We start from the raw sequence: 27,042 nt of genomic DNA on the forward strand, positions 1-27,042 counted from the left end.
TTGTTTCTGATCCCCCTCGCAGGGCCTGCGGAGAGCCTTCCCCACCTCCCCTCCCCGGGGCCCAGGGGGCTGTTTCCCGGTCTCCATTTCACGAGCAGCCGCTCCTCCTCTGCCCTCGCTGAAGATGGCGGCCGCCCCCCCCTCCAACCCCCGTCGGCCCTCACTAAAAATGGCGACCACGCTCCCCTCCCGCGGCGGCTCCGGCAGCGGGGCGGAAGCGGAAGTGATGTCCGCCCCCGTCCCGGCGGCGGCGGCGGCGGGCCCGGAGGGGGTGGCGGTGGGGAGGGCCCCGCCAGCGGCGCGGCGGTTGCCGGGTAACGGCGGAACGGTCCGGGGCTCCGTGAGGGAGCGGGAGCGAGCAGGGCCGCCCGCTGGTCCCTCGCCCTGCCCGGGGGCGCTGCGGGCCCGGCCGCGCTCGGCCGAGGGGACAGCGCTGACCTCCAGGCGGGGGGACGTTGAGAGCCGCCGTCCGTGAGGGGAAGGGAAGGCCTCGTGTGGGGAGAACGGGCCGCACACAGTCGGTTTAAACCCCTCGTCAGCCGCTGTCGGCGCCTGTGGCGAGGGGAAGAGAGAAGAGTTCGTCAGGGTGATCGAAGCAGTATAAAGTAAGCTTACGGGTACTCACGGTGGTGTGAGGTGTTGGTTTTGTTGGGGCTTTTTTTTTTTTTTTTTTTTTTTTTTTCAAATGACCGGGTGAGAAATGTGTGACTTTTCATGGAATTGGTTGGGTGTTCTGGTCACTTTTATGTAATTTTCCTTTCAGTTGCATAATGGCAGAAGCTACCGTCTCCCCACTGAAGCACTTTGTGCTGGCTAAAAAGACAATCACTGCCATCTTCGACCAGCTGCTGGACTATGTCACCGAAGGAGCAACTTTTGTGGAAGGTCAGCTTTCACCTTAAACACAAAGGCCTTGTCCGTTGCTTTGAATATGTTTTACAGCAATATACATTGTATCAACATGTTGTTTGTGTAAACGTGCCTCCAGAAATAGCCATGCTTTTTATTTGACATTGATTTTTTCAAGTTAGGCTAGCAGGAATGCCTAGGATGGTTACACATATGAAAAGCTGATTGCATCGCTTGGGCTGGCAGCCTGGCCTCCTTTCCATGAGCCTGAAATCTTAACCACTCCAGTCTTTGAAGTCCTGTTGTGGTTTCCTTTACACTGAAGAAGGGACAAACAGGTTCTCTCATTATTCAGTAGAAAAGTAGATCAACGTGGTGTAATGCAGAGAACCACTGGTTACACCCTCAGAAGTTCTAGCAACGTGGAGGCACAAGTGTTGCCACATGGGGTTGGTTGCTCATCACCCCGGTGAGCTCTGCAGGGAGAAGACAGCCCAGCCTCGCTGGTACATCCATGAGAGGTCCCGGTTCTCCTTTCTGAAGGAGGCAGGTGTCGCAGAGAGTGGGGCAGATCAGCACTGCAGGCTGTGGTCACAGGCTTATTGAATCCAGCAGCTAGATCGTTGATTAATCTGAAGTGATTTATGTCATGGTTTCACAAGTGCCTGTGGTGGAGCTGTCAAATGACAAGGGCTAATATCAGTGTCTGTAGTGGGGTTTTGTTCGTTTTGTTTTCTTACTGCTGTATAATTGAAATTTATGCAGGTCTTTGTTGGCGTGTGAAGTGCTGACAATCTGTATTTTATATCCTGGAGCGTGTACTTTGTACATGACTGCTTTTATGTTACTCTTTTTCTATGTATAGCAACGTACAGGAACCCAGAGCTTGAACATGTAGCAACAGAAGACGAACTAGCAAAAATACAGGCATATAAAAATAAGTTAGCAGTCATCGGTGAGGTGCTTTCACGGAGACACATGAAAGTGGCATTTTTTGGCAGGTAATAAACAGAATTACCAGAACTTAATTTGATTTTTTTTTTTTTTTGCAGGGCTTAGTCTCCTTATTTCTAATTTAAATGTACTGGAATTAGTGCTTCATTGTATAATTGTTGTTTGAAATACAATACGTATAACCATGTTCATTTTTCTCTAATTGATGCTGATGGTTTCTTTGATACCATCTTGCTTCGTGACTGTAGATTAATTATGCACGTCTTGTTACATGTTTTTTCATTGATAAACTTTGTAAAATAATTATCCTCTATAGATCCATTATTTGATTTGGGAAGGAGTTTGTTATCGTCTTCTCCAGAAAGGCTTTTCTTTTTTTAAGGTGGTGGGTTTGTTTGTTTAATATCTTTGTTTTACTGGACTGTTACTGTTGCAAACTTTTGTTTGTGTTTGATCACAAGTACTGAAAAACTAAACTTTGATCCGCTTGTGTTTTGACTATGAGTAGCTAAAAGAAAATAGACAGAGACAGTTGCCTTACCACTTCCAATAAATGTCTGCCTTCCAAACGTTGTGCCATTCTGTTCCTGTAAAATTTGGAGGGTGTAGAAAGATGATAAAACTATGCCTTACCAAATGAGAAGTCAGATATAAGAGAGTGAAGTCCTTCTAAAAGACTACAGTTCTGGTGCTTTCAAATGCTTTTATGTTACTAGCTAGTCTGGGGTCTCTTAGTTCACTTTGCTTCAGGAAGATTGACTTTTCTGTGCTTAAATTCAAGCGTGTGGTTACATAGTATTTTTCTGGCGCATGAATGTTAATGTTTTAGTTCTAAAAATTCTGTGATAGTACTGGAAAAAATGTGTACAACCGTGGTCTTACCTTTACTTTGCTAAAAATAGTTACGCTATTTAAAAAAAAAAAAGCAACAAGAAAAGTATGTGGGATAAAGAAATGATTTATATCTCAGCCTTGATATTTGACGAAGCTAGAAGTTGAATACATTTACAAGCTGTGATATGTGATAAAAGTTGCTTTTGCAAAGGGCAGAGGTTCAGAGCAGGAAAAAGAGAATTAAAGTCTCCCTTTGGCATTTTGAATAAATTTGTAAATTGTTGTACAGCGAGCACTGAGCTTTTCTGGAAGTAGCAGTTAAAAAATGAGTTACAGTCTATGTAACTTCATACTGTTGTGTAATATTTAAACCTCAAATCTTTATGGGTGAGGGGTAGAGCGTTAGTGTGAAGTAGGACATTACTGAGAACATCAAGTTCTTGCAGAATCTTGAGTGGGTGAACAGTTCCATTAAATCAACAGGGTTTTGGTTAATTTAGCTACCTCTTCCTTCTGAAATAAGGACAAGATTAAGTTCCCTTATTAAAGACAGCATTCGCATTATAAGGGTTATGCACAAGAAATAAATTTGAGAGGTTTTTTTGTACATTGTTTCACATCTTACTGTAGGAATCTTCATTCAGTTGAGATTATCATCTAGTAAATTGTTCTGAGTTGTCATTGCTGGCTGTGATGAGAATTCCCAGACAGCAATGCTTTGAAATGTATCTGAAGGTATAAGTACAGCGATGCTCCTTTTATACCTCATCTCATGCTTAGAAGACTATCAGAAGCAGCATTTCCTTCCTGACTGCTAAAGAAAAGATGTTTCTCTGAAGACAGTAATTTACTGAGGTGATAATTTCACAAACATTTTAAGGACTTGATTACCACTGTGGAGGGTAGTCCTTCCCTGCCCCTGTCATGCAGCTTTCTCATGTCTTCCTCTGGCATCCCTGGAATTCCTTTAGATTTGCTGTGAGCAGGATTGTGGAATTTTGGTCTGAACAGAACGTATTTCTGCCCAAAGTGTTACGTACATTTTCAAGTGGTTCCTTTCCGCAGGAATGCTAGGGCCGGCACAAAGAACAGAGCAGGCTGCTGCCCCCTGATGTGGGACTGTGTGCTGAGATTTAGCAATTGCTTTAAGTTGATCTAAGGCATCTTTTTGTGCCAGATGCTTTTCTCGGTGTAGCAAAGTTGAGCCAGTATCTTTTCAAATTTCTTACACGGATTGAGGTATACCAGCTAAATCATACTTGCCAGTACAGGTTGGGCTTGTTGAGCCAGTATGTGTTATGCAAATGAAAATTGGTTTTCTTGGTTGCATAGGCAATGTTGATACCAAGAAAGATTTTTGGAATTGCTATTCAGATGAACTTTTCCTGCGCTCGCTGTTCTTTTCTGTCAAGCTGTGCTGTACTGGCTTGAAGCTCTGTCACCCAAAGCAGCTTGCAGTATGTGGGTCTGATGCAATGAAATGGGGGTGCGTTCAGTTCAAGACAAAGGTATTTGTGATGCTGCTGTGCTGTGCTCAGAGTGCTTTTATCTTTTTCCCCTCTAGAACAAGCAGCGGGAAGAGTTCGGTCATTAATGCAATGCTGTGGGATAAGGTACTTCCTAGTGGCATTGGCCACACGACTAACTGCTTTCTCAGTGTGGAGGGGACAGACGGAGATAAGGCTTATCTTATGACAGAAGGATCTGAGGAAAAGAAGAGTGTCAAGGTACAGTATAAGGCCAACTCGTTCTGCATTTTTAAGTTCTTAGGAGGGAATAACTAACAAACTAAAATTGTCTACTTCACAATTTTTCCTGGATATTTCAGAGAAACAACAAATGTGTGTCTGATTGTAGCGTAGCATATGTTGAGTGATCTATTTTTATGGGACTGAGGGTAAGTTCTGTTACTTGTTGAAGATTTGGAATGTGCTTCTCATTTGGCTTTACGGTGCTTACCTTATTTAGCTGCCCACATTGATATGTTCTTTAGATGCTGGTGAGTCTAAGAGGTTAAAAAAATAATAAATCACAGGTATTCACTAGAAGGAAGTGTGAACTCTATTAATTCTGTTTAAGATAGATCCTGTCCAGGTTTCCTTGAGAACCAAATTAGACTGGCCTGCAGACTTGTTTGTGGTGTGTATTCATGTTTGTCTTCTCTTTACAGACAGTAAATCAGCTTGCTCATGCGCTTCACATGGATAAAGATTTGAAAGCTGGCTGTCTTGTCCATGTCTTTTGGCCCAAGTCAAAGTGTGCCCTGCTGAGAGATGATTTGGTTTTAGTGGACAGGTATGTTTTCTGTTTTAGTAAATGTTTTCTTAAATAAATTAGCCATTATAATTCCTATAAAAGAGAATCATTTACTGATTGATTGTGTCATGGTTGTTAGGTTGCAAAATTATTGGAAGGCTTTTTTTTTTTGAGAGAGAGAGAGAGTACGGAGTTTGTTCTTTTGTGTGTAGTGCTGCTTGTCATCACCCCAGTGAGTTTGGCCTTGTAACAGTTGGAACAAACAAGTGTCTTGTGACTGAGCTGAATAAGGGGCTACCTTTTGGCTGAGGCTACTTCTACCTTTAAAAAAAAATCAGTATGGAAGCGTGAATAGAGTTGTTCCAGCAGAAACCTTTGGCCCATTTCCTGTTTTTAAACACTTCAGGCTGATCATGGGAAGTGTAAGCAATCTGAACTTCATTTTTAAAAGCTTCTGATAAGAGTTGCAGTGCCTACATATCAAAGTAATGCATGACCTCGAAACATAACCGTGACTGTGTTGGCTGTGTGTGCTTAGGTCTTGTGCTAATATTTCCTACAGTTTGTGTATTCAAAGAATTCTGAAAGCTGTTGCTTTGTCTATGTCAAATGCCCGTATTCCTGACCACTTTGAGGTATGACCTGGTAATACTTTTGCAGACTGTTAGGCGATCTGTACCTCATGAGAATCAACATCCATTAATGGAGTGATTAATTTGTATAGAGTGATTCACTCGCATATGAGTGAATTTGTAAGTATGATTTCTTCATATCCAGCAAAATAACATCCAGAGTGTATTCTGATAAACTGTAGCGCTTTTTTTGGCATCTCTAATTTTTCACCTTTGAAATTACTGGGAGTTTGTCATTATTTTCTTAGGTGCAAGCTCAGGTCCTGTGTTAGTCGTAGGGAAAGTCAGCCCGACTGGCGCAGGGAGCTGGTTTGCTTGATGCACTTCTGAGCTTATGCATAGCTCAAGGATGCTGGAAGCCTGGAAGGGATCCTTGCATAGATGTGATATAAGGCCTGATTTGATCTGCACAGTCTTGGTTGCTAAAGGTGAAGCAAAAAGGGGGAAAAAAAACCAAAACCAGCCTGAAATCTGAGAGAACAGGTACTTGTAGGAGAAAATAATCTTTTTACTGTTAAAGAGAGGAAATTTGAACCAGCAATAATTGAGGTGTTGCAAACATGACCTAATGCCCATATTCCACTTATTTTTTAAAAACTGACAGCACTGTAGTTTTAACTTCATTTTAATTTCTTATTATATCTATGCCAAGTTTGCATAATGTATCACTTTAAAGTGGGCCTCTATTAATGGAAAAAATATTTTATGAACAACTGTACTTTTCTGATTAAAATCTAAAACTTGGGATACAGGGAGAGAGATCATTCTGTGAGACTGCCTGGATTTCTGACGAGCTGCCTGTCGCTTCCATTGGCTATTATGCCCTGCATATTTATTCATTAGAAACAGCATTTTGGAATGAGTAAATGGTCCAATGAGTGACTGATAAATGTGAACTGGTAATTGGCTTTTGCTATGTTTGCATTAAGCTTGAGGTAAGCATCAGTCTAAAGATACAGAGCTTTGTATCTTCTTACAAGGCCCTTAGGCAATCCCACTCTATTTTTATCAGTTTCTAAAAATCAAATACTCCTTTGCTGTGTAAATACGAGTTTGTGTTTTTTATTCTCAACAGCCCTGGCACAGATGTCACTACAGAACTGGACAGCTGGATTGACAAATTCTGTTTAGATGCTGACGTGTTTGTCTTGGTTGCCAATTCTGAATCGACTCTCATGAACACGGTATGATGTGCAATGGTTTTACGTTACTTCTTCATTTAAATACTCAGCAGTTCCATAACTGAAATGGCTTCTGTTAGACCTTCACTGAAGCTCCCATGAATCATTGCACTTAGACCTTGTGAACAGGATTTGGGGGTGGGAGGCAAGAAGCAGCGTATATCCCTCACTAGGGAAGGGAGAACCAAGCTTCTTACCAGCTTTGCTTACTCTGACTTGAGCATCACGTTTGTCCTTTCTATCTGAGTTTCTTTTTGATACGTGGTTGATGTATGTCATGGTTTTGGCCGGATTGGCCAAGCAGAACGACAGATGGCCCTTCCTCCCTCTCCCTCCTCAGAGAGAAGAGGGAGAGATAAGGAGATTTACGAGTTTAGAAAAAGAACTAAACTACTTTAATGAAAATAATAATAAATAAGAAATAGTAAATAATAATAGAATAATAAAAATTAAAGAAAAAAAAGTATACAATATATACAAAACCGTATCCAGCTGCCAGGATGACGATTGCATCACCAGCAGACATAGGAGAAGTCCCAGACTGGAGTCAGCGACGGACAGGAGCTGAATTCCAGAACTAGAGTCAGGAATGCTCAGATCAGGATCAAAGGCAGACGAACAGACAGGGTCCTCCTCAGATGTCGGCCATTGAAGAAAAAAAAAAAAAAAAACAAAACAAATGAGCCAGAGCCCCCTTTGCCCCTTTGATCCCTCAGCTTTTATACTGACTGTGATGCAGATGGGATGGAATACCCTGTTGGCCAGTTTTGGGTCACCTGTCCCGTCTGCTCCTCCCTACGGGTGGGACCCCTCTACGCTTCTCCGCTTCCGACCCTCTAACGGGGCAGAACAGCGAAGTTAGCTGACCTTGGTTGTCATAGCAATAAGTGTAAGCAAGAGCCTTTGCGCATACCGTTCCTTGGTATAATCAAGTCTTATCACTCTGAGAGTGAACAGTGTCTGAAAAATATGCTGTTAATTTCAGACTTTAGTCAGTTAGAAGAGGCCCAGCTAAAAAGTAAAATTACAAATCAGAAAATTGGTTCTGTTTTACCTCAAACCAGGACATTCCACCCCTTATTCCATACCATTTGTGTCATGCTCAGATTACTGTCACTTCTTTTCCATCAAATATATACATATATATAGATATGTAGATCTCTCACTTATGATTTTATCTTTATACACTCAAGTTCATTAAGTTCATTTAGTTCATAATTGCAGGTTTTCATCTATCATAGCAGACTCTCAGGGCAGAAAAGTTGATGTAAACTTCATTGTGGTCCATGTCCACAGGTAGCATGTCCATCCTGAAGAGTTTGCTGGAGACCACTTGATGAATCTAGCTCAGGTCTCATCACCACTACGTTATCCTGAAAAACACTTATAGAACACTGTTAGTATTATATAACAATTAACATCATACAGCTCAGAGTTGAGTATTTTCACCAAGGGTTAAATTTCCTTGAGCTACACACTGAATTTCTCCATTCTCCATCATCACCCACCGAGTACATCCAGGTCCTTGAGCAAAAACAGTCCCACGAATGGGTTTGCCTTTGCCTGAAGTAGGAGAAACCCAAACAGCTTTCCCCGGCATATTCCTGTCATGCACCACAGGGACCTTATCCCCTTCTGTATTATGTAAAAGGTCTGATTGAGCAGGACCAGCTCAACCGATGGATCCCCTGGTGTTAAATAACCAGGTAGCTTGTGCTAAATGCTTGTCCCAAATTTTAAAAGTTCCACCCCCCATTAATTTCAGGGTGATTTTTAATAGTCCATTGTATCGCTCAATTTTCCCAGAAGCTGGTGCATGGTAGGGGATATGATATATCCGCTCAATACCATGTTCTTTTGCCCAAGCACTTATAAGATTATTTTTGAAATGAGTCCTGTTGTCTGATTCAGTTCTTTCTGGAGTACCATGTCGCCACAAGACTTGCCTTTCAAGGCCCAGGATGGTATTCCGGGCAGTAGCATGGGGTATGGCATAGGTTCCCAACCATCCGGTGCTTGCTTCCACCATTGTAAGTACGTAACGCTTACCCTGACGTGTTTGAGGGAGTGTGATATAGTCAATTTGCCAAGCCTCCCCATACTTATATTTTAGCCATCGTCCCCCATACCACAAAGGTTTTAACCTTTTAGCTTGTTTGATTTCGGCACATGTTTCACAGTCATGGATAACCCGCACAATAGCGTCCATAGGTAAATCCACCCCTTGGTCACGAGCCCATTTGTATGTTGCATCCCTTCCTTGATGACCTGAAGTATCATGGGCCCACCGAGCTAAGAATAGTTCACCTTTATGTTCCCAGTCCAAATCTGTCTGGAAAATCTTAGCAGCCTGATCCACTTGCTGAGTGTTTTGATGTCCCTCAGTGGCTCGGCTCATGGGTACATGGGCATCTACATGACGTACCTTTACGACTAGTTTCCCTAGCCGCTCAGCAATGTCTTGCCACAATTCAGCAGCCCAGATGGGTTTACCTCTGCGCTGCCAGTTGCTCTGCTTCCACTGCTTTAGCCATCCCCACGGCATTTGCCACCATCCATGAGTCAGTATAGAGATAGAGTATTGGCCACTTTTCTCGTTCAGCAATGTCTAAGGCCAGCTGGATGGCTTTTACCTTTGCAAATTGACTCGATTCACCTTCTCCTTCAGTTGCTTCTGCAACTCGTCGTGTAGGACTCCATACAGCAGCTTTCCACTTTCTGTGTTTCCCTACAATACGAAAAGATCCATCAGTGACCAGAACGTATTGTTTCTTATTATCTGAGAGTTCATTATATGGTGGGGCCTCCTCAGCACGTGTTACCACCTCCTCAGGTGGCATTGTGAAGTCTTTGTCTTCAGGCTAGTTTGTGATCACTTCTACGATCCCTGGACGATTCGGGTTTCCTGTTCAAACTCGCAGAGTGATTAGGGCAACCCACTTACTCCAGGTGGCATCGGTGGCATGATGAGTAGAAGGAACTTTACCCTTGAACATCCAGCCCAGCACTGGTAGTTGGGGTGCTAAGAGGAGCTGTGTTTCAGTACCAATTACCTCTGAAGCAGCTCTAACTCCTTCATATGCTGCCAATATTTCTTTCTCAGTTGGAGTATAGTTGGCTTCAGATCCTCTGTATCCCCGACTCCAAAATCCCAGGAGTCCACCTCAAGTCTCCCCTGGTGCTTTCTGCCAGAGGCTCCAGGTAGGCCCATTGTCTCTGGCTGCAGTATAGAGCACATTTTTAATGTCCTGTCCTGTTTGGACTGGTCCAAGTGCTACTGCATGCACAATCTCTTGTTTAATTTGCTCAAAGGCTTGTCGTTGCTCAGGACCCCACGTAAACTCATTTTTCTTTCGAGTCACTTCATAAAGAGGTTTCACAATCTCACTATAGCCTGAAATATGCAGTCTCCAGAAACCCACAACGCCTAAGAAGGCTTGTGTTTCCTTTTTGTTAGTAGGTGGGGACATAGATGTTATTTTTTAATCACATCCATTGGGATCTGACGACGCCCATCTTGCCATTTAATTCCTAAGAACTGGGTCTCTCGTGCAGGTCCCTTGACCTTTCCTCTTTTTACGGCAAAACCTGCTTCCAAAAGAATCTTGATTATTTTCTTACCTTTCTTGAAAACTTCTTCTGCTGTATTACCCCACACAATGATGTCATCAATGTATTGCAGATGTTCTGGAGCTCCACCCTTCTCCAGTGCAGTCTGGATCAGCCCATGGCAAATGGTGGGGCTGTGTTTCCACCCCTGGGGCAGTCGATTCCAGGCGTACTGGACACCCCTCCAGGTGAAAGCAAACTGTGGCCTGCACTCTGTTGCTAAAGGAATAGAGAAAAATGCATTTGCAGTGTCAATAGTAGCATAGCACTGGGCTGCCTTGGACTCCAGTTCATACTGCAGTTCTAGCATGTCTGGCAAGCAGCACTCAGTGGCGGTGTGACTTCATTCAGGCCACGATAGTCTGCTGTTAGCTGCCACTCTCCATCAGACTTTCTGGCCAAAACCACGACATGTAGTGCTTGTCTCGCTTTATGGTTTGTCAATATTTGTCAGCTGAAGACACTTGTATTATCAAAGAAATAAATTACAGAGTATTTCATATCCAGAAGTTCAGTAAAATACACGAAGTAGGTGAAGGAAGTTGAATTTCTGTCTTCTTCCTCGTGTGTTCTTGTCTCAGAAGAGGGTGAATTCCCTTGGTACACCTTGTGTTGAGGATAAGTGCTACAGGTTGCAGTCACTGGACTGTGTTTCTTCTTCTGAAGATGCTAACGATAAGCATTCATCTTGCATGGTTCTGTGCAACATGGAGAGCTGAAAATGTTTTATCACCTTTATTCTATAAAGCCTTCTTTTGAAGGCTTTATAGACTAAAAGAGAGGAGAAGAGAAGACTTCTGTGTGGCTTGCAGCCTGTATATCATATGACTCGTAAAAGGAAAGCATCCAAGGTGGCCAAAGAAGCTGTTGTCATACTCAAAATGCAAGACCACAGATTTGCTTTAATTATGTAGTGATCCCCGGTTTTGACTAAACTAAGTATTGTGAATGCTGACAATATCAATATAAGGTTTCTAAGTTATTGGAAGTGGGACTTCCAGAATGTAATATAATGCTACTAAGAAATCTCTTGAAGACTTTTATTAAGCCTACTGTAGACAAATAAAAGGCTCTGATAGTTCTGAGCATAGTTCTGACATCCAGTGTCTGAACTTTCTAATTATTGAGGCAATTTAATACAATAAAGAACTGAATGTGCAAAGATAGTATTTCCTTGCATTGTACCAAATTAGAATAGTTTGGTAGAAATCTGAGAAGAACATAAAGTGAGTTTAAAAACATTACATTCCGTCTTCTGAGACGAATCCACAGAGACTCAAATAGAAAAGACACATGATTTTAAAGGAAAGAAGATTCTGACACCATCCAAGGGAAAGAGAGGATTTGGCACAACTGTGGTTTTATCTTCTCCGTTATCTCACGTGAAGGGTGCTTTTTGGCTTTTTGTGTGCAGGGAGTCGAGAAATTGTTCAGATTATGTATATACTATAGTTGGTTTGATTTTATTATTTTTTTTTATTAAAAAAAGGAAGATGAAAAAAAGATTGGGTGTTAGTGAACACCTCATTACCATCTAGAAACATGGAAATGATAAGGAACTGCCTGCCAGATTTCAGTTTGGTGTAATGAAGTACAGAAAAAAGGCCAAATTTGATTTGATTCTGTCATTTGCTCAGGAGAAATGAACCATTAAAAACAATCTGACCAAGACAGAAAATATGCAGGAAAGACGTATAGGCTGTACTGGAAGATTCTGCTAATTTTGAGTTTATTTGATCCTTAACACCCAGTCGTAGAAGTGCTACTCTGCTTTTCAATGTGATTTTTGGGCAGTCTTTTTTCCTTGTTGGGCACGGCTGAAAGCTGCTAAATAGAAATAGGTTAGTCTTGCAAGTTGTTTGAAGCATTAAAGTCTTGCTGAGTTTTTTTGGTTGCCATGCCTATAAATCCTTACTTAACACTGAGCACCTTGTAATTACTGGAATCTGGGAACAGCCAGTGTCCAGGGTGTATACTGGAGGAAAGGGAGGCAGATCTTAGCTGTGATTGAGGCTTTGGCTCACTAAACAGCGCCCTTACTCTTTCTTCTTTTTAATTTTTTCATCCTGGTAGACACTAATGAAGTCTCCTTTAACGATTATGTAACCGCTCGAAAGCCATTATATTTTGCTTTGCATTGTGGCAATTGGTAATTTCTTTCTTCATCTACACAAGTTTATCCTTCAGGTAAAGCACAGGATAACTATGTTCTCATCCTCCTTAGGAATTATTTTTACCGTAAGAGGTTTGAGAATATTTGGCAGCTGCTACGTAACCACAGGTTTTTTGCATGAACGTGATTTTTCCAATATTCCCTCATGAATTCTCTTCAGATAAAGTTATTGTCTCTGCAACAGTAATCTCGTTTACGCATACATTAGTCTCTGTCAGTCAGGGGTCAGGTGTCTCCAGTGTTGTGCCCAGAATACGTGGTCGTGTCCTGCTGCGGATTCAAATAGCTTATGGCAGTGCAGAGGTCTCTTCTGTTTCAGCTGTGCCGAGGGGGGGATTCACTCCATCGCCACTTACCCATTATAACTATGGAAATAGCAATGATGGGTGGTAGGTGCGGGCAAGGGACCCAAATATGTTTTCAGATACCTGCATGTCTTGTTTTTAAAGTGAAAACATTCAGCAATGGCTTTTATCCTGTGTCTCAAGCCATAGATCCTCTTATATGAAATACAACTTGTCTGTAGTTCAAGCTGATGTTGGCTAGTTGAAGAATATAGTCAGAGAGTGTTTTTCTGGACATAGAAACCAGATCTGTTAGGGTGGACAGGAGCATGTTGGTAGCTCAAATTTAATAGAGGGCTAGGAGTATTAAAGGAGATTAAGTGTTGTGATAGTAAGGGTGAAAGAAGGAGGAAAAAACCCACAATGAATGATGCGATACATTTATAGAAAAATAGACTTTCTTTTCCAGTGTTTTCTAAACTATTTGTTCTGGAAGTTTTCTTAATTTGTATTTGTACCTATTTTTAGAGAAGCTTGCAGTATCTTTGACTTTCAGCATTGGCATCAAGTTTAAGTCATTTGATGACTACTGAACCATCACAAGCCTTTTTGTGTTGGGTATCTATGGTTTTTAATGCTAATGAATTCTTTTTAATAGGAAACGTTTTTAAAAGCTGCTTTAACTTTAGAATTTGTTACAGAAGAATGCGTGAGTCTGGTTTGGATGTCAGGGGAATTTTGTGTTTGTGCTTTAATTCTTAGGAAAAACATTTTTTCCATAAAGTGAATGAACGACTTTCCAAGCCAAACATCTTCATCTTGAATAATAGATGGGATGCCTCCGCATCAGAACCAGAATATATGGAAGATGTAAGTGACTTGGTGGCTCTTATTTGGGTTGACGTTTAACAAAATAAAATAAAATATATACACATATATATATATATATATATATATATATATATATATATATATATATATAAAGGAAAGACCTGCACATGCATAAAAGCATGCCAAATTTCCTAGGTAATACAGTTATTAATATGAAAACACCAGCTTTGTCGTATTAATAAAAGGATAAGTTATTTGGTCAGAAAATTAAGATAACTTACTCCTTGTTCAGAGCAAAAAGCAACCTGCAAATCAGACTACAATGTATGCATGCTGTTTCTGACTCTGATGTTCTGAATTGATGACGGCTCAATTTTTGCTTTTTTCTCATGAGGTTTTTACCTTTTCCTTAGGTGCGCAGGCAGCACATGGAGCGCTGTCTGACTTTTCTAGTTGATGAGCTCAAAGTTATTGATCCTGTAGAAGCCAGGAATCGCATCTTTTTTGTTTCAGCAAAAGAAGTTCTGAGTGCCAGGAGACAGAAGGCCCAAGGAATGCCAGAGGGTGGTGTGTAGGAACTCTTGCTTTTCCTCAAACACAGAAAAATATCATAAAACCTGATAAACAAAAATATTTAAGATACAGTCACTGCTGTGAGGTATTGCTCTCTCCCTTATGGTCTGGTGTGTTTCACAGGTGGAGCACTTGCTGAAGGATTTCAAACAAGATTCCAGGAATTTCAACATTTTGAGCAGATATTTGAGGTATTTATGATGGGCTTTTTAGACTGCCTGTTTTTTAATGCAAAGGTAGCTTTTGCTTATGCTTAGCTTCATTTTACTGAACATAATCTAAGTGAAGAAGTGGAGGAGTGTGAGGTATTCAAACCATCTGCAGCTTCGCCTTATCTGAGGGCTCTGTTCATCTGTTCTCACCTTGAATAGCAGATAGTTGTTAGAAGTAACTATTGGTCAGTGAGGAAAGGCACCAAAACTGGACTCTGAGCTCATGTTTTGAGGTCTCAGTACCAATATAGTCTATGTAAAAAGAGATGATGCTCTTAGAAAGGAGCGTATCACTGATAACCATGAGCTGGTGAAATATTTGCTGTATAGTAAGACTTATTTTATCTGAAGTCGTAGCTTTGTAATTAAACATTGTAATTGAGGACACAAATAGTAAGAAATTCCATTTCACCAATGTAAATTTGAATATTGACTTGCATTTTTAAAGCCAGAGTTTTTAAATTATCACCATTATCTGCCTCTTAGCTCTCTTACATCCATCACAAGGTCAAAACCATGACAAGTTTCTTTGGCAGAAGCAGGGACAAAAACCAATTCTGTGACAGGACTGAATGGCCTTAAAACAACTTTTTTCTTCTTTCACATTATCTGTTTCATTTGCTGCACACCTTCTGACTCCCGCCAGTGAGAGTGGATTCTGTAATGTTTTTCCCTGCTCGGTCATGTTTCATCCTGAAATCATAATGAGTGGCTTTGAATAGGAGTGTGATCACATCACCTAGAGCATGACAACATCTGCTAAATTAAGATTGCCAAAGCAATTTAAATTTTGAGTGTCTGATGTTGCAGCACATTCAGGTTTTGTGGGCAATTTCCTAAGTTGTAATGGCATTTTATTTGTTTTTGAAGCAAGACTGATACTTAAATGGTTCACCGGGTCTGAAATCTTCAGACCTAATACTCAAATTATTGTCACTTGAGCTGATAAAGTAACTGATGACAATAGAGTGCTGGTGTCAGTTATGTTTACCAGCACTAGGCTATACCAGCTCGTATATTAATGAAGAACATCGTACGTCAGATAGAATTTTCTGTGTTGAGTCTGGGAACAAAATCCTACTTGATACCATGCTTTATGTACTGCTAGACCAAATTCCGATGCTGTTTTAGCCGTGAGTACAGCCTAATCACTTCTGGCTAAAGTGCTTTGCGTTTACTCTGTTTCCTGACAGAGGAGCTGCAAGTCCCAAGACTCTTGGATTCCACTCCAGTCTGTGAAGGGGGGGGACGAGAGCACAGATGCTTCTGTCTGTCCTTGTCGAATGCAAACCCCTTCTCTGCTCCGGTCTGTCTGTCCTGCCTTTAACTCCTTGTCCCTGTTCAGGTGCCCTGCTCAGACTTCCCAGACATGTCTTGCACTCTTTCAACCAGTTCGCATCTCTGAGCCACCTCATCCCGTCCACGTGTCCTGTGTTCCCACTGGATGTAACTGCTGGTTTTGCTCCTCTTGGATTCTCTCACCCTGCTTTTGTCCTCACTAAAATTGGGTGGCTTCTTCCTCTTTTCCACAAGGACTGAGAGGAGGAACTGTTACTTCTCCAGTACTTCCACATTTCTGATTCTAGTATCAGTTCCCTGATGGGAAAGCCTGTTCATCCCAGGAATGATGTGAGCTCACTGTAGCTAGAATCTTAAAAAAAACCAAAACAAACAAATCTGGAAACCACCCGCCAGTGCTGATTTGTTGTGATATGGGAAAATTTTGGGCCATTTTTGTAAGGTTTGTAACTACATTTATGTAGACTTTTGTGTGAGGGCAAAAGGCATTCCAAAAATAGATACAGCATGTTCTTCTGCAAAGCACAGGGTGGTTAAAGTTGCTAAAAGAAAAACTGGTCCAGGCGTTACTAGAAACACGTGTAAGTAGTGGTGAAATTAAGGTTTTACAGATTCATGTAGTAGCTTTAAAAAAATTACGTTACTATGTATGTCAGCTGTATTACAACAAAATAAAAAAGATACCCAGTCTTAAAGGAAAGGCTTGGATTAGTTGATCAATTCTGAATTTTTATATTGTGGAATGTCAGAAAGTAGTCTGTGTATCTTTCTTCTGCAATTTTACGAGTTACGTAGAAATGCCTTGTGGAAACAGCGGTAGTCCTTAGTCAATATTCTATATAAAACCAAACTCCACTGTTCCTCAGGTTCTAGTGTTTCCCAAGTTTCTTCAAAAAACTGGTAACAGAAATAGTTGGGGGGGGTGTGGAGGAGGGAGGCAGAGCAGAATAGTAATTCTGGCTGTAAATGGGAGCGAATAACACCGCTACTGCAGAGTCCTTCCCCGACACCGCGCGGGAATGTAATAAGCCATGCGCTTAAAGACTGTCTTGCTATACTGGAAGTGCGCTGGAAGGTAACTGGTTTTGTGTACGCAGTTGAAACGTACCTTTTCTCTTCGTTTTGATAAATACTTATTTATAGGATAACAGCAAAACTGCTGCTGTCCCCCTCTTACCTTTCTCAGTTGTTTAACTAACCTTTGTGTTTTTCCTAGTGCTCTAACTTGGATTTTCTGATTGTGTTGTGAGTGACTGTCATCCTTTTATCTACCACATACTAACGTTGGGAAGCCTCTTTCCTCTGTGTCCAGTCTAGCTCTTACAATGTGCTGATATTTATGACACTCTGGCCTTTCATTGCTGATTTCTAGATCTGCTTCATCGAGGAACAGGGAATATATTTTACCCATTTTGTTTGTTTTGTTTTCATCTATTATTTTCGGATAGCCGAAATTTGTTATTACAGCGTATGCTAAGGTCATAGGCAAGTCTTTTAAAAGCAACCTAAACCTGTTTGTCCTGTGAAAGGCGCATCCACAGATAGAGAACGATTTAGAAAACCCCATAGATCTGGCGTGAAGAAGCTCGCTGCTTGCTTTCTCCCCCTCAAACTCAGAAAGTGTTGCTACTTTGTGGTGACTTAGTGCAGGTTGAATTCCAACAGCATTTAATTGGCTGTATAACTCAGGATGTGCAGTTGCTTGAAAAAAGTCAAAAGTCTTAATTAATGGCTTGTCACAACTGATTAGCTTTTGCCCAAATTGAACATTTGTGTATCTTTTCAACCAGGGTCCTGTAATTTATGAATCGCTGTGCAATATTCAAGGTTGTAGATTGGTTAGAAATTGTATCTTTAGAGCATTTTCTACTTACTCATTTAACACTCCAATAATCTACAAATAAGCTAATATTTTAAGGACTACTTAACAACTTTTTTCTACCCTGTGAGAGGATCCTTGTTTCTTATTCCTAATGTATGTTTTGTTCCTGGATGGTCAGTATTGACATAAGCATGTCAGATTTTATTGACAGAACTGCTTCTTGAAACTAAGAATATTTATTGCAAGAAAAAAGAGTCAAGCTGGGCAATACTGCCAGCATTCATGTTAGACAGAATTCTGAAGAGATAATTTGGAAAACTTTCTGAAGAGCTAGATTTATGTTATGTATTCATCTGAGTTTTCTTTTTTCTTTACACTGTTAATTTATTTTAAAAGAATAAAAACCTATGCACATTACTGTGAGTGAACATGAAGGTACAGACTTGCTGCTATAGACTCATTTGAGATTTAGGTTCTGTTGCCTTTTAATTTCTATATACTTTCTCCCTCTTTATTTCCCATTTGTTTAAGTTCAGGGTAAAATTAGCAGCATGTGCTTTCTGATAGTGAAATTCCTGAATGTGTTGGCATGGAATTGCAGTAATGTGTTGTGGCTTGGGCCCCTCGCAGGAGTGTATCTCGCAGTCAGCCGTGAAAACCAAGTTTGAACAGCACACTATCAGAGCTAAACAGATAATAGACACTGTGAAAAACATTATGGACGCCATAAACGTAGCAGCAGCAGAGAAAAGGTAGGTTGGGTGGAGGGCTGGTTGGTTTTGGTTTCTCCAGATCCTCTGAGGAGCCATTTCCATGCTGGTGGTTTTCCTGGGTCATTATGGACTTTAAAATTCACTTTTCTTGCTTGGTAAGAAATAGAGAATTTCCCTGGCGTGTCAGTCGTACTATGCTTCACTTGCACTGCTCAGTCTTGTCCTTGGTCTGTGACTTCTGCATTGAGTTCTCGGTTTACTTCGTTATTCTTTGTTCCTGACTTACAGTTACAAAGGCATTCTGTGGGTTTTCAAATCTTTTTTTTTTTTTTTTTTTCAAAAATAGTTGACATTTTAAGGTTTTCTAGCTGTATCCAGCATTTCAGAACTGGTGTTTGAGCCTGCTTTACCTTTTTATTAACAGTAACACTGAGAAAATAAAAGGGAGGATGCAGACACTTTAATTTGCAAGTGGTTAGAATATTGTAAGGGGTGAGAAAGGCACAAGCTAACGAAGCCTTGGCCTCTGGCCCTTTCCAGATTGTGTCCTTAAATATCTTTATTCTCTCTTCGCTCAAGTAATCCTTTTAGTGCTGATGATAGCAGCTCATCTGCTCTGTCTGATAGTTTCACATATTCTTTGAGGTTTGCATACGTATGGTTTTTTTCCTCACTTTTGTTGCTACCTCTTGCCTTTCTCGTACACGGTGAACTTGCTGTCATGTTTAACGCTTTCCATCCGTCTCCTTTCTGTGCCTGTTAATAGTGTGTCTTTATGTTTCAACAGACTCCACTGTGCCTGTCAAACACACTCATCTTCCTGAATATATCAGCTTTTACAAACCGCGTGTTTACATACTAACGTGTCTCACGTTGTCAGATGCTATGAAAACATGCTGTGGAATATTTGAAAATATTCTGATATTCTGCTTCTTTCTGTCAGTCCAGCTGCCAAATGCTGTGTAGTGACCCCTCTTAATCTGATTCGCTGTTTGATGTTTCTACTGTCCCTTCAAGATATAACTGTTCTAGATGTTAAGCAATTTTTACTTAAATGATAGGTCGAGGACTTCTGAAGAGAGTTGGTGGTGTCAAGGTTAGTTTCTGCTGCCTCCCCTTTGCTTTGCAGGGTCGTCAGACCCATGTCACTGTTCAGGAATAGTTGAGTGGTGCTGGTGAGCAGCAGCGGGATATTTTGATCAGATTTATCCTTTTTTTTTAATTTTTAAATCAGGATAGACTAAGCATTAAAGGCCCCTGATCCCCCCCCACCTTTTTTAGTTGTGATTAGGTACAATGGTTATAATTCCAACTCCAAATGCTGGTTTTGTGAATATATCACAACCTAGTAATTTGAGTTCAATCAGTGCAGCCCTTAAATGCACCTGGAAATTTAATAGCTGTATTGCAGTTATTCTGAAGCAGTGCCTCGGCTTTGTTCAGCCAGTGGCACTTTGGATTCTTTTTAGCTGCTCAGTAAACCATCAGCTGGGTGGTCCCTGCCGGGTTACGGGGCTCGGTTCGTTACTGGGAGAATTCCTGCTGGTGACGGTGACTTCCTTTCTGCTGTGCTAGAGTCCGTTCGATGGAAGAGCGAGAAGATCAGAAGGATAGGTTGGACTTTGTGCGAAACCAGCTGAACATTTTGACGGAAGATACAAAGGAAAAAATCAAGCGTGTTACCGAGGAAGTAGAAAGTAAAGTAAGTAATGGCGGTGCGAAAAATCTCCCAGATTCAAGTGTTGTCTCTTCTGTCGGGCAGCTCCTTCAGGTGCCCACCCATCCTCTGAAATACCTTTGAAATGTCTAATGTGTTCCTTTCCCAATATAAAAAAAAAAAGAAAAAAAACCCTAAAATGGCAAATTTTCCTGACTCTGGGGTGATTGACTCGTTTATTGTAACAGTTACTGCAGTCTGTTTTCACTCTGGCTGGGAAAGGTAGGAGAAACATTTTATGTGTTTACTGCGTTCTTCCAGGTCTCCTCTGCCATGACCGATGAGATTTGCCGACTTTCAGTTTTAGTTGATGAATTTTATTCAGATTTTCACCCTTCTCCTCAAGTATTGAAGCTCTATAAGATGGTAAGTTTTCATGCGTGGTTTGAAGCCAGGCTCTTTGTCTTTCCTTTAATGTCTACTTTTGTATTTTCATAATTTGCATAGCATTTTATGTGGCACTTTCTTTAAGCGTTGCAGGATTTTTGCTTCCTGACATACACATATCTCTGTTTACCTAAAACTGGAAAAGGTTGAAAATATTGTGTGCTTTGTTTTTGGAAAGAAATTAATGTTTGTTTCAACTGTCTTTTTTTACTGGAGCGGTTACTGAAACTTTAATTCACTGACATCCTGATTTGTAGTTTCCACTTCTCACTGTGAATAACAGTGCTTGGTGTTTAACACGCGTCTGGGCTGTATAACGTAGTTGATTAGCTAAATAGAAATTGATGAGCATATATTCTTGATAAAACTTCAGGAACTGAACAAACACATAGAAGACGGTTTGGGAAAGAACCTGGCTGATCGGTGCTCCAGTGAAGTCAATCAGTCCATGCATCAGTCGCAGCAGGAGATGATTGGTAAGCTGAGGAAGGAGGAATGTTAAGACTTTTTCTTTAGAGCAAAACAATTTAAGAAAACCTGCTTTTAAAAGAATTTTCTTTCTGATCATGATTTAACGTTAACGCCATAAAATGATAAAGGAAAAGCCATCCTAGGTCAAGACTGAGTGTCCAGCTCAATAGCCTGTCTCTGATGTTAACCAGTAACAGATGCCTGGGGACAAAGATAATGAACCAGGGTAAATATAGTGATCCATTCCCAATGTAGGGACTTCGGAGCCAAGATACTGCATCTGGATTAATGGCTTAAGCAAGGAGTAACGGACCTGTCCTCTGGGAGCTTGTCTAATGCTTTTATAAACCCATTTAAACTCTCGGCTTCCACAGCAGACACATGAAATACACTAATTGTTAGGTAATGTTTCTGCAGTATAATCCTCTCCCCAGGTCCCTCCAGATTCTGAGTGTAAGACAGGATGGTTTCAAAAAGTATTTGTGCCCTGCCTTTTTGCTTTTTTTGCTTTTTTTCTTTTGTTTTAATTTTTATTTATAAGTAGTAACTTTATTGCATATCTTTCTCCCTTCTGATCTGTTTCTGGTAATAAGAGATTCAGAGCAAAATCATGGAATTACATGAAGCCTTCTGTCATCTTACACAATAATGTTGCCTTTTCTGTATGTGGCACCACAGAACGGCTGGATAAACCAACTTTTCTGTAGTCTGTCCTTACCTTTTCACCATTGCTGGAGATCTTTCAGTTAATTTGACCTTTTTTTCCAGCAATTCCTTCTCTATGATTTGATTTTGTGTGACTGCTTTCTTTTATCAGAGCAATAAATTGTCTGCTCTGGTGGGATCAATAATGGGCTAAAATGCCCACTGATTTCCCAAATAAATAAACAAGTCGGTCAGTTTAGATTCTCATAGTTCACAAAGCTGGTCAGCAGAGCAAGGATGCTACTCGTGAATATGCTGTAAAGCTTTTGATGTTAACTCATCTTTACTGTTCTGTTTTATTTCTAGAAAACCTGAAGCCGTTGTTGCCTTCTGGTGCCCAGAATCAGCTCCACTTGCTAATTCCGTGCAGGAGGTTTGACCTTAGCTATGATCTAAACTGTCGTAGTCTGTGTGCAGATTTTCAAGAGGATATCATGTTCCACTTTTCCTTGGGGTGGACTTCGCTTGTGAACCGTTTCTTGGGTCCTAAACAAGCTCAGAGAGTACTGTTGGGACTAGCGGATCCGAATTTACAAGTGAGTGCTGGGTTAGGCTGACATTTTAAGTGCCTTGTTTTACCTTGATGAGAATATATTGATTTTCACGGTATTGTCCTGTACTATTTACATGTTTGCTGCTACTTTCCCCTAGTCCCTTTGTGTGAAATATTTTTGGTGAGGGTTTTTTATTGGATTATATTCAGGGTGAGGATGGAACAAAAAGCCTTTCAGAAACTTTCTGCAGCTGTTACCTGAGTTTTGTTTTCCTTTGGATTGAGCCCTTCGGGTAACCTTTTCATTTGTAACTTTTGGATCCTTACGGCAGAGCCAGTCCTACGTTAGAACCCTTATTCTAACCCAGTCCCCCATTGGGCAAGAAACTGTCAAAACCTCCACTGCTTGTTAGGAGTGGTGTTTAGATTTCTGCGCAGAAAACTTTCCTTTAAGTAAATCAAACCCTGAATATATGAAAATAAAATAAAACCTGTCTGCTTTGTCGTTCCGTAATGCTTTTTACTCAGCCTGCCGTATTCCACTCTTCTAGATCCCTCCTCCTTTAGCTACCACCCCATCCGCTGCCAGCCTTCCCGCCATAACTCCAGAGAACCCATCGCAGGATGATTTTATGGTTCCTTTGGTAATGAGTTTAGCTTCGCTGACATCACGGACCTCTATGAGCATCATCGTTGTTGGCGGAGTGGCAAGTAGTATTAGCAACATGCACTGTACTAGAAATGGTGGCAAAGATTGAGCTGGTCTTTCCCGTTTGGGGTGCAACATGAAGCATGTAACGGAGTTTATAACACGGGGCTGGATGAGGGTGTGTGGTCCACTGGATACCCGTGGTCGGGGTGCAGGGAGAAAATTAGCCTAGTTACTCTGGGCGCAGTCGGCCATATTCTCTGTGCCATATGTCTGTGTTCAGTTTCTGAATTAAAGGATGATTTGATGGTGCCTCATCCAGTTTGGATTTAGCGGGAGCTTTGCTTTCTCCCTCCTCTTTCATTAAGAAGCAGCCAGGCTTCCCGTACTCTCCATGCCACTGGGGTACCAGCTCTTTGAACGTACCTGTATTGCTCTGCAGTAACGATATAGAAATAATACATTTTCTTAAACTAGTCTGGTGAAAGGGCCATGAAGATGATTTAAAGAATGGGTGGAATTAGATTTTATTCTGTAGGGCAATTTACTTAAGCTAATGAAGAATCCTCTTTTTTCAGATTTGGAGAACGGTAGGCTGGAAACTCATCTCTCTTTCCTTAAGTATGTACGGGTTGTTATATCTTTATGAGAGACTAACTTGGACCACTAAAGCAAAAGAGAGAGCCTTTAAACAGCAGTTTGTGAACTATGCTACTGAAAAGCTGCAGATGATCGTCAGCCTCACGAGTGCTAATTGCAGCCATCAGGTGCAACAGTAAGTACCAGACTGGTGTTAATCCACCTAGGTGGAAACTGCGGTGTCCTGGGAGTGGGGACTGGCTGGAGGTGGTGTGGGAAGGCGGCTTTAGTGTCCCTTGGCATTTGTAATGAGGGGGTTTTAAAAGAGTTTGAAATTACCACCTAAAAAGGTCAATACGTACGTTTCTGTGTATGTGCAAGAGTTAGTCTTAAGAGGTGGACTCCGGTTGTCCAGCACCTCGCTATGAAGACGTGGGAGGTGGCTCAGTTCTAGCAGAGGCTGAAACGCTTGGCTTTTAGATTGGCATCGAATCAGCCCCGAGCCAGTTCAATGGTGAGCGTTCGTCTGCCTCCAGGGTTGGTGCGTCTGAGGTCGGGGCAGCCAGTCCTGGCTCTTTTTGTGTGTCTCGTTCCCAAATACGTTTCCACCTGTCTCTGCAAAGTAATGTCTGGGTGATTGTCTCCCTCAGCCTCTCCTCTTGAAACGGTTTGTTTTGATGATTAAATTATTATTTCAGAAACTTAGTCCTGCTAAATGAGACCTCTAACCACCAGGGTGCAGAACTCCTCTCCCGTGTAGCCCAGGGAATACTTTACTAATACAAAGTTCAGCTTCAGCAGAGGAAAGAGCGTCATCCCCGTGTCCAGCAGCCGTGTGTCTCTGTGAGGACATGGAAGAGCTGGACTCAAACCAATGCTCCGGCGAGGTGAAGTAGAGAGGGGAGACGTCTCCTCTCCCGCGGGAGAGCCTGGTTGCTGGCCCCGGGGTGGTAACTGGGGATTTTTTCGTTTGCGTAAGGAGTCTCGGAACTCAGGTTGGGAGCAGGTGGCTGAGGAGGCAAGAAGGGTCGGGGTCCCAGCACGCCTGGGGCACCCCTGGCCCCGCCGAGGCTGGCGTGCCCCGTGAGCAGGGCGCTCGGCGTGGCACGGGGCCGCTCCAGCACGTGGTACCGCCAGAGTCCCCATCTCAGGCTTGTACCTCTTGGTGCTCAATGAAAAACTGCCAGACATGATGTTGGCATAGGCTGAGGTGCGTTTTGTACGTTTAAAGTTTCTGTTTTTAATTTAAAACATAGTAATTCTCCTGCTTTCTGCTATTCTGTACTCCCTTAGCAGCTGGAGACTGATTGCTGTGTTCTACTGCACACTGCAATGCCATCTGTTGTGGTTTGTCGGTTGTCTTTTAATTTCTTTTTTTTTTTTTCCTGCTTAATTTTTTTTTTTTGGTAGCACAGATTTCTGTGAACCATGATTACAGACTTGTTTTCCCTTTAGGGAAATGGCCACTACCTTTGCTCGGCTCTGTCAGCAGGTGGATATTACCCAGAAAAACCTGGAAACAGAAATTGCTAGGCTTTCCAAAGAAATAGATCAGCTGGAGAACATACAGAGCAACTCCAAGCAGCTACGGTGAGTCGGGGGGGGACTGCTCACGAGCAGATTCGGTCAGGTTGGTGCTTGCCGTTGTTTCGGGTTGAAAGGAGGCGGGCAGAGGCGCGGAAGGGTGTGCAGCGGAACCTGTTCTCTTTACTTGTAACTGAGCAGCTCTGGCTAAGTTAAATAAATGTGTGTTTCTACCTAGGTGAATGAGCAAAGCTCCAAAAATATTCTTTCTTAGATCGTCTTTACCTTTGTCTCTACCGTAGGGGAGAGGTGGCTTTCTCAAGAGTATTAACCTCCTGGAGGTAAATTAGGGTGGCAGGTTCCCAAAGAGCCCTCCCCACGGGAGAACGCGAGCGCAGCTGCGCTGGGAGTCACTCAGTGCAGCCTTGGTTTTCTTTTAGGACCAGTCGTAGGTGTTTACAAGGAGAACCCCCCAGGCTGGGGGTTTAGGGCCCGAGGAGCCGCCTCGGCCTTAGTCCCGTGTCCATTCCCCCGGCTGGGGGCTGCCCCTGGGCCTCGGGTTTCTTGTGCCTGGGTTTCAGGAAGAGAGGAATGGAAATTCAAAGCACCGCTGTTGATTCTGCCGCCTTCGCGATGCGACCGCACTGAAGTAAATCCCTTGCTTTTCTTTGTTTTACAGAAATAAAGCCATTCACCTTGAGAATGAACTAGATCGCTTTACAAAACACTTTCTTCAAAAGAGTAAATAAACCATCATTGCTAATTTTCCTGGTGATCCTTTGTAGGACAAAGTAGAAATTTTACAGATTACGCTTCTCCTCTGTGGAGTCACATGAAATGATTTATATTTTAAATGTTACTTTGATTACACTTGTTAATTACTGTAAAACGCGGTTTGGACTGGGACGGTGAATCAAACTGACGAGGTGTGCCACTCTGAGGGTTATGTTTGTTTTGCAGATTTTGAGTTAAAAATTATCTTTTGAACACTAAACTTCCTGGGGCACTTGACAGTAAACACCCGACTCCTCATTGTTTTTTGTTAGTGTTTAGCAGTGGCAAGTCTCGCTTCCTGGCATCCAGGAGTCTAGGCAGGGAGAGAGAGCTTATCACCGATCACCGTCTCCTCTTTCCAGCTGCTTAGGAATTAGTCAGGGATGGAGGATGCTGCTTTTGTGCGCGTGTTTTTGGTTAGTGAGGGAAGCGCAATGGGGAGAGGACCCTCGACTGGTTTGAAAGCAAATGAAATGCGGTTGGGCAGCAGTTTCTCGTCCTCCCGTGGAAGGGAAAGATGACAGTAAAGGGCAGAGCAGTCACACTGGAAGGCTCGAGCTTCCCCTCTGGCTACTGCTTTCAGCCAAGCTGGCACCGATGAAGTGAAAAAATAAACTTATTTGCTGGAACAAGCTTGTCAGATTCTCACAGTTGGTGAAGCGGTGAAAGGGTGGTTTGCCCGTGAGTGCGCTGCTGGAGCGCAGGCTGAGCGGAGCTGCCGGTGTGTGCCACCGGCACCAGGCTCAGGATGTGCCCGACGCCCCCCAGGTGTGGGGCCGCGGGGTGTGGGGCTGGGCCGGTTTGAGCCGTGCGCGGCCCTGAGCGGGCCCTGGGTGCTGCTGCACAGCAGGGTGCCTCCGGCCGAGCCCCGAGGGGTGGTGGAGAGGCTTAACCTTCCCTCGCAAAGACGCTTTTAAAAAAAAAAGTAAAATAAATAAACACTTTTGCTGTTGCCACGTGCAGTCATTTAACACCTACTTTTTTTTCTAACTGGACCTTTTAAAAGTAACTTATTTTAAAAGAGAAGGCCTTTTCAGAATATTTATATATTTTTATGGAAGTGTTAACATGACTAAATGAACTATTCAAAACTAAGCTGTGGGGATTTGCTATTTTGCAGTAAATAAGGGCTCTCTCAAATCAATTTAAAAGCTAATGCTGGAGGCAGAGAATTATTTGAAGCTGAAGAAGGCTGTTTTCACCGGGCTGTATCCTGGTGCTCGTGCCTGGCTCCGGGCCGGCGCAGGAGCAGACGCAGAGGGAGGCTCCAGGACCTTGAGGGAAACTGAAATACAAAGGTGAGCCCCAGCCGCCTCCCGCCGGAGCTCGCGCGCGTGTTCATGCTCTTCTTCTGGAGCACGTTTATGGCCATTGTATCAAGCTGAAACTCTACTTGCATGTGTTCTGCAGTTATTTATTAAAAAGAAATACTACCCCTTTGCTCTGGTAAGTTATTTGGCAACTCTTGGGCGGGTGGGCAGTTTCCTTGGGGGACATTTTGCCCTTTAAGGTGCAGGCAGA

At 42.3% G+C, this 27,042-nt stretch overlaps 1 protein-coding gene across 1 annotated transcript; it reads left to right on the top strand.

The window, feature by feature from the left end:
- The first annotated feature begins 236 nt into the window (after positions 1–236).
- MFN1 (mitofusin 1) lies at positions 237–25,779 on the top strand. Its single transcript, XM_063338421.1, has 18 exons — positions 237–605; positions 764–885; positions 1,715–1,850; positions 4,202–4,364; positions 4,808–4,932; positions 6,601–6,709; positions 13,535–13,642; positions 14,017–14,170; positions 14,300–14,367; positions 18,140–18,261; positions 19,798–19,924; positions 20,201–20,305; positions 20,700–20,802; positions 21,809–22,038; positions 22,547–22,702; positions 23,223–23,419; positions 24,679–24,813; positions 25,427–25,779. Exons 2-18 carry the CDS (start codon positions 771–773, stop codon positions 25,494–25,496), a joined length of 2,223 nt encoding a protein of 740 aa, XP_063194491.1. The 5' UTR covers positions 237–605; positions 764–770; the 3' UTR covers positions 25,497–25,779.
- The last annotated feature ends 1,263 nt before the right edge of the window (positions 25,780–27,042 follow it).

Source organism: Chroicocephalus ridibundus, chromosome 6 (genome assembly GCF_963924245.1).
Source record: "Chroicocephalus ridibundus chromosome 6, bChrRid1.1, whole genome shotgun sequence".
Classification (NCBI taxonomy): Eukaryota; Metazoa; Chordata; class Aves; order Charadriiformes; family Laridae; genus Chroicocephalus; species Chroicocephalus ridibundus.